The sequence below is a fragment of the Mandrillus leucophaeus genome, unplaced genomic scaffold (assembly GCF_000951045.1).
Source record: "Mandrillus leucophaeus isolate KB7577 unplaced genomic scaffold, Mleu.le_1.0 Scaffold445, whole genome shotgun sequence".
NCBI lineage: Eukaryota > Metazoa > Chordata > Mammalia > Primates > Cercopithecidae > Mandrillus > Mandrillus leucophaeus.
The window spans coordinates 1,847,964-1,859,824 of record NW_012104754.1 but is presented as its reverse complement, the minus strand read 5'-3'; the positions used below and the strand labels follow the sequence as shown (position 1 = coordinate 1,859,824).

At 41.1% G+C, this 11,861-nt stretch overlaps 1 protein-coding gene across 1 annotated transcript in view; it reads left to right on the top strand.

The window, feature by feature from the left end:
• The window catches only part of TRIO (trio Rho guanine nucleotide exchange factor), a 283,878-nt gene that overhangs the window by 6,078 nt on the left and 265,939 nt on the right, over nucleotides 1–11,861 (top strand). Inside the window, 2 exon segments of the mRNA XM_011994189.1 lie at nucleotides 3,720–3,834; nucleotides 10,285–10,477. Coding sequence (XP_011849579.1) covers nucleotides 3,720–3,834; nucleotides 10,285–10,477 — 308 coding nt within the window.

Here is an 11,861-nt window from a genome sequence, read left to right as displayed (position 1 = left end):
CCTCCCTAGAAGCTGGGACTACAGGCGCCCGCCACCACGCCCGGCTAATTTTTTTGTATTTTTAGTAGAGACGGGGTTTCACCGTGTTCGCCGGGATGGCCTCGATCTCCTGACCTCATGATCCGCCTGCCTCAGCCTCCCAAAGTGCTGGGATTACAGGCGTGAGCCACTGTGCCCGGCCTCCTGGAGTTTTAAGAAGAGGGAAATGAGGTCTCAGGGTTTAAGGAATAATTGTCACACAGACATGTATAGCTATAGTGTAGGACCCTTTCAGCCTTCTTTCTATGATTAAAATAAACCTCAGTTTCCTTAGTATATCCATCAGGCATTTCTGCTAACTGATACCTGATAGGAGGTATTTTTAGTTAATGTTGTGTGGAATATGGAAAAATAATCCATTCAGCAAATGTTTGTTGGGTGCCAGTCTCATTGGGCATGGAGAGCATTGTGTATTCTTAAATGAGCAAGTGAAACAAAGATGCCTGCCCTCATGGAGCTTATGTTCTAGTGGAGGAAACAGATAGACAAAAAGAATATGTAAATTGTATCATTTCCTAGAAGGTAAGAAGTGCCTTAGAGAAATAAGATTGGATATAGGAAAGGATGCAGGTTTATGTGAACTGAAAATAAAACACCATCATTATAAACAAAAACTTTTTTTGTTTTTTGGTGTTTTTTTGTTTGTTTTTTTTTGTCGTTGTTGTTTTGCTTTTTGACTAAGGCAGCATTTGAATAAGCAGATAATCAATGAGCTGTTGTTTGGTTTCAGACATGAAACGCTTCCATACATAGACATCCTGTGATGCTGGCAGCATTTCCTGTCTTTTTCATTTCATTATAGAAACTAAGGCACTGATTTCCCGTCTATAAAATGAGGCTGACATCTGTCCCGCCTGCCTCAGCATGTGGCTTAGGGTTGATACCACACACACATGAGTGTATCTAATAGGTGAAGTTTTTATGAACTACAGTGCTGTTATTTTTACTAGTTTAGGAACAGGAACAGAACTTTGCATTTGTGACTTTTCTGCTTTATACCCAGATGCTATTTTCGTTTGGGTACTTCCTGTGATGTTGGAAACCAACCTAAATCTTGGGGAACAGAATTAAACAGACACCTGTGTAGTTGATTTTAAGCTCCTTGAGGTTTAGCGAGCGTGTTCCTCTGAACTATACTTCATCCTTTCTAAGATTTTTTCTTCATACCTCCCTGAGGAGAAGTCAGCAGAAAGTGATCATTAACCATGTTACACCATCTATTGGAAGGTGCACCCTTAGCAGGGAGATTAGCATGTGAAAAGATTCTTCATAAATGATTTTTGATAAAATTGTAAAAATATCCCAGTGAATTTTCTGAAGTTCTTTTCTAGGAAAAGGAAAAGTGACAATTTTTCCTCTATCTTAAAATTCAGATTCAGGTGTCTATAAGCTTTTCCTAGGACATGACTCAGCGCCTAAGTGGATGAACTTACTAGCAAGTCTTAGGATACTGCTAGCTAGTGCTACCAGCCTGGGAGAAATCTTTGTAGTTGAAAGTTGGAAAAGTATAGTAGAGGCTGTCAAAACTTTTGCACAGAGCTGCCTTTAGTTCTCAGGTCTGGGGCGATCAGAATGGCCATGCGCATTGTGCACACCTGCTGACTTCCCATGCCACTTTCTTAGACTGGCAGATTTTAGATTCTACTTCTCACACCCGTGGTGGAGCATGCCTTGCTTGACTTGTGAGCTACGGTGACCCAGGAGGGAGGAGAGTGTAATGTGGGTCCCTATGGAATCAAACATTAGGCTGCATTTCAAACACATTTCAAAAATTGGGAGTTGTGGTCCAGAAAAAATGTTAGATGCTAGCTTTCTCTTTACCAAAAGTGAGGGGAATGTTTTAATTTAAATAATACGTACTGTATTTTTAATAATTCAAGTTTCTATAATATGTGTTAATCTATGATAATTTCAATCAAGGAGATTGACTCTTTTGAAAAGAATGAAAGGTATTGGGAAATGAAAAATATTGAAATTGTTAATCTGTTTTGTCTTGGGGATAAGAGGTATTCCAAAAAATTAGAGCTATTGATATTACCCTAAAAATCATATCAGATATTTTAGAAGATCACTTGATAATGAGCAGTACTGCTTCTCACTTTTAATAGTACTTTTCATTCATAAATGTTAGCCCCCTCAAAGGCCCAGGAACCTGTTATTTAGTTATCCCTATAACATTTTTACTACTAAAAAAGAACTACAGCGAATAGTTAGAAAGATCATACAATTTTTTTTTTTGTCTGGGCGAAGACCTAGTGATGACAATGTTGCGTAGTTCCTTCATCTTTATTTAAGCTTTTGGAGCCTCAGTATCTTTGTAAGACTGGAGTGACAAAACCACTTAACAGAGTCATTGTAAAATCACATCAGAAAGTGTATATAGAGCACGGGATACCCTACCTGGATCTGTTGGTACCTATGATTGTCGTTCCCATATAATACCTAAATTAATGGATTTAGAAATAATTTAAGGCGTTTCTAGATTACATGACTAAACAATATATGTGGATTGCTTTAAGTATTCCCAATCAAAATGAAGTTTCATTATTATTTAGAATGAGTACATAATTCCTATGAAGTTATGAAAACCATATTGGTAAAATATATTTTTTAAAATACCATCATCTTCTGCTGTATGTTTTTTGGCCTTTTCTAAAAGGAAAGAATCTTCTGTTGTTTTTTTATTTGCTTGCTTGCTTTCTCATTTTACCTCTGCTGATGATTTTTGGTGCACAGAAAATAGTTAAGAGTTTTGTATTGTGACTTGAATTTTGCAGTCTCCTGAAGAGAGATCATCAGAGTTCTAAAACTAAATGAAGAATCCACTTGAGAAGGCTAAATTTTCTTTCTCTGTTTTCCTGACAACCCCGAAGGAAGTAATAAAATAAATGTGACAATTTCACCCCAAGTGTTTAGTGATACCAAACTGACTTCATTAGGATTGTGTATGTTAACAAGAAATCGTTCTGCCTGCCTGTCTGTCAAAGCCACATATTCGGAGATTTGTACTCTTAGTGTGTGATAGAATGTTTCTCAAATCCTTAAGCTAAATGGCTTTAAAATTCTCACGTGGTTCTCTCACATGCATGTGTGTGGTTCCGTGTGAGAACCCGTTATTTAGATAACTAAATAATGGGTCCACGCAAAGCTGGACCAGTGAGGGTCAGGTGCCATCCGTCCCAGATTATAAACTCGTCATCAGCATAGTTTGGAGAATGTTCCTTTCGCTTTCCTTTCAAGACTTAGACCCATTTTGTTGATAGGAAAGAAAGAGCTTTGAATGCAGGGCAGTGGGGAAAAATGTGGGGGAGACTGACATAGAGGGCAGGTGTGAGGGAGATGGTTGTCTCAGGTGAGTGAAACACATGGACGTGACAACTTTTTATTCTGTCCAAAACATAAAAACTGAAGAAAGGAGTTTTTCCCAAAACATTGGAAGAAAAAGACAAGGCCATATGTGGTACCTTCCATGTGGCCTGCAGAGCCTCAGACTTTTTCTCCCAGATCCCCTGAAGGGATGACGTGTCCTCACCATGCCTCAGGTGAAACAAGGACTTCTGTCCTGTGCACATTTGTGTAGTTGCTTTAGGAATAATTTTGACAGAGTGAATGAATGATAACATAGGATTTCTGTCTTATCTTGTTTCATTCTAAGGGTGTTCCTAATGTTTGTTTTTTAGGTGGTAGAGATAAACGTGGAGGTCCCATTTTAACGTTTCCGGCCCGCAGCAATCATGACAGAATACGACAGGAGGATCTCAGGAGACTCATTTCCTATCTAGCCTGTATTCCCAGGTAAGTTCTGTGTGGCCTGTGCTTGTCACTGATGTCACATTTACAAGAGATGTGGTGCTGTACTCGTTAGAAATCAGCTAAACGGTAGCCTGAATTCCAGGCAAAGTAGTATAAAAATGAAAATCATTATCGTTCTCCTTATAACCATTTTGTGACCATTATTGTCTAGTGTAAAACATTTTGGGGAGCGGGGACATGAAGGCAGGTGTTTTGTTGTGAAGAGCTTTGTGTGTGTTGACAGTGGATCTGGGATACTCAGCTGGGATTTCAGGATGTGGTGCCTGAGTTAGAAAGCCATCATTGATGATTCTAATACCGTGACACAGAGGCCTGGGTGATCAGAATTGGGTGCTGCTTTTGATAATGCATTTCTGCCTTCTTGGCAAACGTTAGTTCTTTAAAAATAGTCTGTTGATATGTGGCATGAAGTTTGTGGGGCATTAAAAATCCTTATTAGCTATATATTGGGCATAGATTTGGGAATCTCTGTCAAAATTGAGACTCCATTGGTAGTGGGAATTTTTAGCATAGATGCCAGAGAACACCAAGAACAAGCAGTGTTGTTTTTTCTGGAGAGTCCGAAAGTGGGGAGTCGTGAGTTACTAGTAGTTGGCCTGTGTGTATACTTGAGGAATTTAAAATCTGTTTCTGGAATTCTCTGGGAATGTATTCTACATATTACTCGAGTTTTATTTGTAGATCTAGCTGACAACTGGTGGAGGAAATTTCCTCCCTATATTAATGTATTTGTTCTTTCTCACGCTGCTATTAAGAAATGTTTGGTACTGGGTAATTTATAAAGAAAAGGGGTTTAATTGGTTTAATGGCTAGGGAGACCTCAGGAAACTTATGATCATGGCAGAAGGCAAAGGGGAGGCAGGCACATCCTCACATGATTGGAGCGGGAGGCAGAGGGTGGGGGTAGGCGGGGAGGTGTCACACACTTTTAAACAACCAGGTCTCATGAGAACTCCATCAGGGGACAGCACTAGGAGGACGGTGCTAAACCATCAGAAACCACCCTCGTGATCCAATTACTCCCACCAGGCCCGCCTTCAACACTGGGGATTACAGTTCAACATGAGATTTGGGTGGGGACACAGAGCCAGATCATAACAATGAATATCTCCATTTAATTATTCCAGTTATATTCTGGAAAACATAATACCACTCTGGTATAATCTAAGGATACGGTCATGCCTGGAATAGGAGATCTGGTGTGTGTTGCAGGTTGGAGGGGTGCCTATCTATGAGGAAAGGGTGAGTCCTCCGGTGTCTCTTTTATTCCAGAGGGGCACATACTGAAGGGCATCAGTGGCGGCCGTGGTAGAGTGAGAGGAGGTGTTTCCTAAGAGACTAAATGAGGACGTGTGAGAGAAAACTCAGCCATAATATGGGCTAGGCTAGATAGTGACCTTAAGGAACATGTTACAAGAGAATGATGTCATTCTCAGTAACAGCATAATGGTTTCAACGGTTGTGGTAGAGGTAGTAGATCTGCCACAGCACGTGGTTCACGGCACTCTTAACCTGTATAGGTTGACACCAGCGGGACAAGGCAGCCATGCCCCTTCGTAACAGGGCTGGCTGTGGCTGACGGCAGTCAGCTTTTGGTCTTGATAGTTTGACTTGCCGGGGAAGTTCTTGGGTTTTCTGTCAGAGTACCCTTTATGAGAAAACCATCACCGTGTGGCATCAGCGACTAAGTGAGCCCTACTTATCTGGAGTGAGTTTTCCCTTTCTTCTTCTGGTATTTCTTAGGCAGCTGACCTGTTGAAATCTTAGAGTTGGGAAGTGGTTTAGAAGTTATTTATACTCACTATCATTTATAAATAAAAATAGAGTGTAAACTACTGCTTACTAAGCTTTTACTATGTGCTGGGTCTGTGATAATGATGGAAAAAGAAATACAAAGGGCAGCGGTAAAAAAAAAAATCACTGCCAATCAAAATGATCCTTGTCATATAGTTTAATAAAAACTAAAGTCGAATTTGATATTCACTCATGTGATTTTAAAAACTGACATAATTTGAATACTGTATAGTGGTAACTTTGACAACTTGCTTTTTGGTCTTGAAACCTATGTTAATAGTAAATATTAAAAATTATTCATTTTATTGATATAAAAATTGGTTCAAGCACATTTTGGATAATCTGAATGACCCACTTAAAAAAAAATCTTTTTTGTGGGAAATTGTGAGAATACACAAAAGTGGAGAGACTAAGAATAATATCATGAACACACGTATACCCATCACCCAGCTTCAGCGTTTATCAGATTTTGCCAGTCTTGGTTTTCTCTAATTATTCCCCTGATGTATTTTATAACAAATCCCAAAGATCACATCATGTCACTCAAAAATACTCGTGTGTGTAGGATGACCCTCCGGCCACTGAGCAGTCACTTCATGTCAGTCCCTATGTTTGCATTTGCATTCACTGCAGTCCCAAGTGACAAGAAATGCCATTTTGCTTGTCCTTGATTAATGAGCAAATAAGAGAGGTGGAATTAACATGTAAATGATGCATTTGCTGAGTGATAATGGAGAAGGATTTCAGTGTAGTCCAGACTGAAAGAAGTGGCCACAAAGTGAGTCCTCTCTGGACCCTCCTTCCCAGGGTCCTGCAGGCGCTACCCCTAGTGAGTGCGTAGCAGCAGGAGCGCTGTTTGGTTTTAATCAAATAAATTATGTGATACAGATTTTACCAATCTGTAAAAGTCATCAGCAAATTACTGGTGTGTGGATTTCTTTGGACTCGTGAGTTTGCTTTTGTGTAGTTTGTAAGTCTGATTGTTTATTGTAGTAGAGTGGTATGAACACAAGGCGTTTCTACCCAGCTGTACATCTGTGTGTATGTCTTGGGGCCTGTGAGACCTTCAGCTGTGTCCAGTGCTCCCTCGTGCTTCCCAGATTTGAAGGCATCCCTCTGGCCATTCCTCAGCTAGACAGTCACAGGGCTGGTGTCATATGTGAAGGGAGAATATGGGCCTCAGAATCAGACTGACTGTGACCTGGGACACTTGACTTCATTTTCATTGCTTTCCTGATCTGAAAATGTGATAATGACCTGTGCATTTTGGGATCATTGTGAGTATTGAGTAAAATTATTCCTGTAATCGTGCATGGTGCTTGACATGCAGTAGCTTGCTCAGATATAGTGCAATGATTTTCTGATTTCATATTCACCCTTCTATTTTCCTTTAATTACTTTCGTTTTGACATGATTTCTAGAGGCAGATCACATTGTTTTCTTCTGCATGCCTTCTAGATTGTCTGTGTCCCGCACAGTTCAGCAGAAACATGACCTGAGCAGCTGTGAGTAGTTTGAGTATTATTGCTGGGGTCGCCCCTCCCTGCCCTTTTTTTAAAACAAACAAACAAACAAACAATTGTAGTAGCAAGGTGAATTCATAAGATTCATTTGCAGTGAAACTTTCCACTAAATGTGTGCAGGAGAAATAAGAAGCAGCAGCAGTTCTTGCTGCCGTCATTGCAAGTCCTGCACAGTGACATTAATCTTGGAGTGTCTCTAGGTGGCTGTTCTCTTATTACTTGAATTGTATTGAATACTAATTATGTTCTAGAACCTTCTGCCTTCTTTAGAATGATTTATAGTTGTTAAATATTAATAGTAAACCACTCTTACTCCTTGTTGTCCACTAACGAAATGATATGAAGATTTTTAATTGATTCATTCATTAATACTCATATAAGAAGATACTTTCTTCATCTAGGAACTAAACAAGTAGAGTTTCTCTTTTTTAGGGACCTGTGTTGAGAGGGGACCTTAATTTTATGTAAATTTTCTTTATCTCACAGATAAACATGAGGCTCTTTGGTAAAATGCTAAAATAGCTGGTTAATAAGTCACATTTCCCAAAGAACAGGGCCTCTTAGGTGGTGGAAGGGCTTGGGGCCTTTCTCCTGTAGGCAGCTGTTTATTAGGCGCTTATAAATAGGCCTCCATAGGACTCGGGTTTGGGGATGTTTACAAGTCACTGCTGTCTTAATGGTGACTGGCTTTTAACTTGATACAAACAGATGGATTGAAATGCTGTGCACTCCCAGCCCAGTTCATATGCTGTTTTCACTACTTAGGAAGCCGCTTGGTGGGAGCAGTTTGATCACGGAGGAAGGTGAATGGTTAATCCTTCTGTCAACTGTGCAAGCTCAGCATAGCTTTTGGTTTTGTTGTTCTGTTGTTAAGCCTGGAGTCATTCAGGATTCCTTTTAAGCTGCTTTCAAGTAGAGGGGCTTTGTAGTTCATGTGCATACTGTGTAAGGCCATGTTAGGAGAAGGAAAGGCTTCAAGGGAATTTATCTTGATACGGTGAAGACTGATGGTTACAGTGCAGTCTACCAAACAGCAACTAGTAAAACAAGCAAAACATTGCCACTGTTTGACAATCTCCTGTCTTTGGCGTACCTCTGGAGTAGAATGCCTTACAGGGCAGCAGGCTTCCTTTGCAGAGCTCTTGGCCTCCAGGCACCTGCCTCTTCCTGCTTAGGCTGCCCTCACCCCATTGCCTCCGGCGCCCTGGAGTTTCTGTGTAATGGAATCTCCCTGGATTGCAAACCCTATTAGAGCCCAAGAAAGTCTAGAATGGTTAATCTCTATGACAGGAGACTTTAGGAGACATTTCTGGGAGTCCCATTTGCCTCTAGGTTTCATGAAGGAGGTCAGAAAACAAGTGATGTTTCTGTCTGTGATGTTACCTGGATTGTAACCCAGGACCTAATTGGGATGTGGAGGAGAAGTGATGGCATGAAAGGTATTTGAACTCATTTTAATTTACATCCCTATGGGATAGTTATTAGAAGTTCATCACATCATTCCTAATCAGTTTTCAACATTTGGGTGATAAACTAGGCTGCTGGATCTGTCTGTTTTCTCCTCCTGGCTTTAAACACTGTGTTCCTCTGATTGTGAGCCACCCTCTGATTGGGTCCTACTGCTGGGTTCTAACCATACAGCCATTTTTGGGGGGTGTTTATGCGATACAGCCTCTTATTGATGTAGATGTTGTATGTACTTTGCATTTGTAAAACGTGGAAAACTAGTTACTCTGATGTTCTGAATCAAGATATAGAAGGGAATGGGGTGTGTAAGTGTGAGTTAATTGGGAGGGGAGAAGGGGGGCAAGATTAGGGGAGTGAGCCTATGTAACAGCATGAAATTGGTTTTAATTTTGAATTAATTTTGTTTGCATTGCTTAATGATAGCAATTAGTTTTCCAGGTTTTTAATTTAGACTAGTTTTTTTCTGGGGGGGGTGGGAGTAATTATCCAAAGCAGAAAAATATCAAATGTCTTTTCTACCCTAAGGTACATTTATGTTTGGGGAAAACCACATATGCGTATGGAGTACCATAAGGTCCTAGGTATATTTCCAAAAAAGACCTTGCAGGCACTTGTTACCTGGTTACTGTCTGTTGCAGGCATCAGCAGCCTGCATGGACTGTCAGAGACCCCTCTGTAAGTAACAGTGAGGGTTGCAGTTGTTCCTTAGCTGTAGGGCCATTTGGAAACTTGTGTCACTGAAGTTGTAACCAAGTGAGACTAAGTGTTTTTTTTCACCTGTTTTTAAGGACACCTTGACTCTTGTTGCTCATTCTTTATTGCAGATTTGCATTTTATGTGTTTTCCATGTAGCCAGTAGTTGAGATTTAATAAAATTAGAAGCTGGCACTTTTTTTTTTTTTTTAAGTGCAATAATGTGGAGAGGAAGAGTATAGTGACTCCTAGCACTGCCTTGATGTGTGTCAGAGGCCAGCAGTGTTAGCCAGCATTGCTACCGGATAAAGGCTTAGTGCAGTTGTGGAACTAGATTAAAACCACAGAGCCTGCCAGAAGGGTGCCAAGAACTCCCAGGGACGGGTGGAGGGTATGGAAAACCACTGAGACAGCTTCAGGGCCAGGGATAGGGTAAAGGGAATAAAATGGAACATAGGAAAGCTCTCACCATTGCTAGCCATGCTGGTGGGGGATCATTTTCAGCACCTGGGGTGCTGGGAGTCCTGGGGTAACTGCTGTCCATAGGTCTCAGACTGTCCCGAGTCTGGGTTTCGCAGGCTGTCAGGGTTTTGTACCTGCCCGATGCTCCTGGAGACCTTTGCCCGCCGGAGTGACTGGAGGAGTTCATGTAATCAGTTAATGTACCAAGGTCAAGAGAAATGGGCACGGTGACCGTTGTTTTCCTGAAAAGGAGACAAGATGCAAAACCATTAATAAAAAATTGACATCTTAACAGGTTTTGCAGGTTGAACATGAAGTGTGTGTAGCCTGAGTCTCTTCCTTTATGGTACAAGGGAGGGACAGGAAGGAGCTGAGCATAGTGTGCCTGTCTGGCAGGAGAGGGAAGCTGGGTCTGTGGCACCCAGTGGGACTCTGAGCAGACAGAGTGGCAAGAGATGCAGCCCGTCTTCAGCCATGTTTTCTTTCTCCGCAGCGAGGAGGTCTGCAAGCGCGGCTTCACGGTGATCGTGGACATGCGCGGGTCCAAGTGGGACTCCATCAAGCCCCTGCTGAAGATCCTGCAGGAGTCCTTCCCCTGCTGCATCCACGTGGCCCTGATCATCAAGCCAGACAACTTCTGGCAGAAACAGAGGACTAATTTTGGCAGTTCTAAATTTGAGTTTGAGGTAACTTCCCCTGTGTGGCTAGACCCACTAAACAAGTTGGTGTGGTTTACTAAAAGCTGTTGAGGCTGATGATTTTTTTTTTTAACCACATATTAAACAGGAGCTGCATATCTTACGAACACATGATATGTAAAATTAGTTATTGCATGAAACGACAGAGCTACGTTCATTATCCAAGTGAACTGTTTTACCCACATGGACTTAGGTTTCAGTTCCCTTGGATTGGGTGATGGGCTGTTGAGTTGTGAGGCCTTGGCAGAGAAGCTTGCTTGCTGCCTTGGATTTCACTTGACAAACAGCTTTACCAGGCAGCACAGTGGCTTTGCATGGTTACAGATTCATTCTCCTTGCCTCAGCCCTGGAGATGAGGGAATGTTAGGGATAAATGCGCAACTTGAGAGTCCCTAAGTCTCAACCTGTCATGGATAATGGAGAGAATGCACGTATTAGGCCTCTGATTTCTGAAAATGGAGATAGTGTGTTAAAAACTGCGCAGAGTCCTGAATTCAGTTAGGCATGGAAGATTGCCATCTATCAGTGGTAAAAACAAAACAAAACCCTCAGCCCACTAATTATTTTCCTTCCCACTGTAACCTCCTCTCCTTAAGCTACCAAGGTTCTGACAAGGCCTTCGGTGCAGTTAGTTTAATGAGGTGATTACGGGAGGAAAGTCTTCCTGCCGGCTTGAAACTTGATTCTTGCTCCATTTGGAATAAGATTTTAATATTTTCTAATAAGAAGCTATGATTTTTGGTTGAACGCTTCCTCTGGCAAATCTGCTCAAATGTTAGGTTTCAGTGGATGTATTCATATATTTTAAGGTAAACAGTAATAATATTTAACATCAGACAGTGTTAATACTTAATCTTTAGGTCATAATGCTATGCTTTTCAAAGTGTTTGCACAGGTATATTACTTGGATTTTTAAATTCTTTCCATAGTGCTCACTTTTCTATCCGAAATCTGAACTTAGTTTTAAATTTGAAACTACTCAGGAGGTTTACTATACTCCATCAGAAAGATGAACCCAGCAAGCCTTTTTCTTCGTAGAGAATAGGAAATAATTTTGGAGGACAGTTTATTGGGCATTAATTATTTTCTTGATGCAGAATTGAAAGTGCATTGTATTTAATTGTAAGTGTTTTAAGTAAAAATAATGGTCTGGCAATACAATTCATACAGGTTTTTCCAGTCTAGTTTTGATCTCTCCCTCTGGGTTCTTAAAGGCACCAGTTTTTCTGTGGAACTTGTTACACTGTTACCAGCCTCTCTCTGTCCCCGCCAGTGATTGCCTCTGTGGAGATTATTAAAAGTTCAGCAGGGCCGGGTGTGGTGGCTCATGCCTATAATCCCAGCACTTTGGGAGGCTGAGGCAGGTGGATCA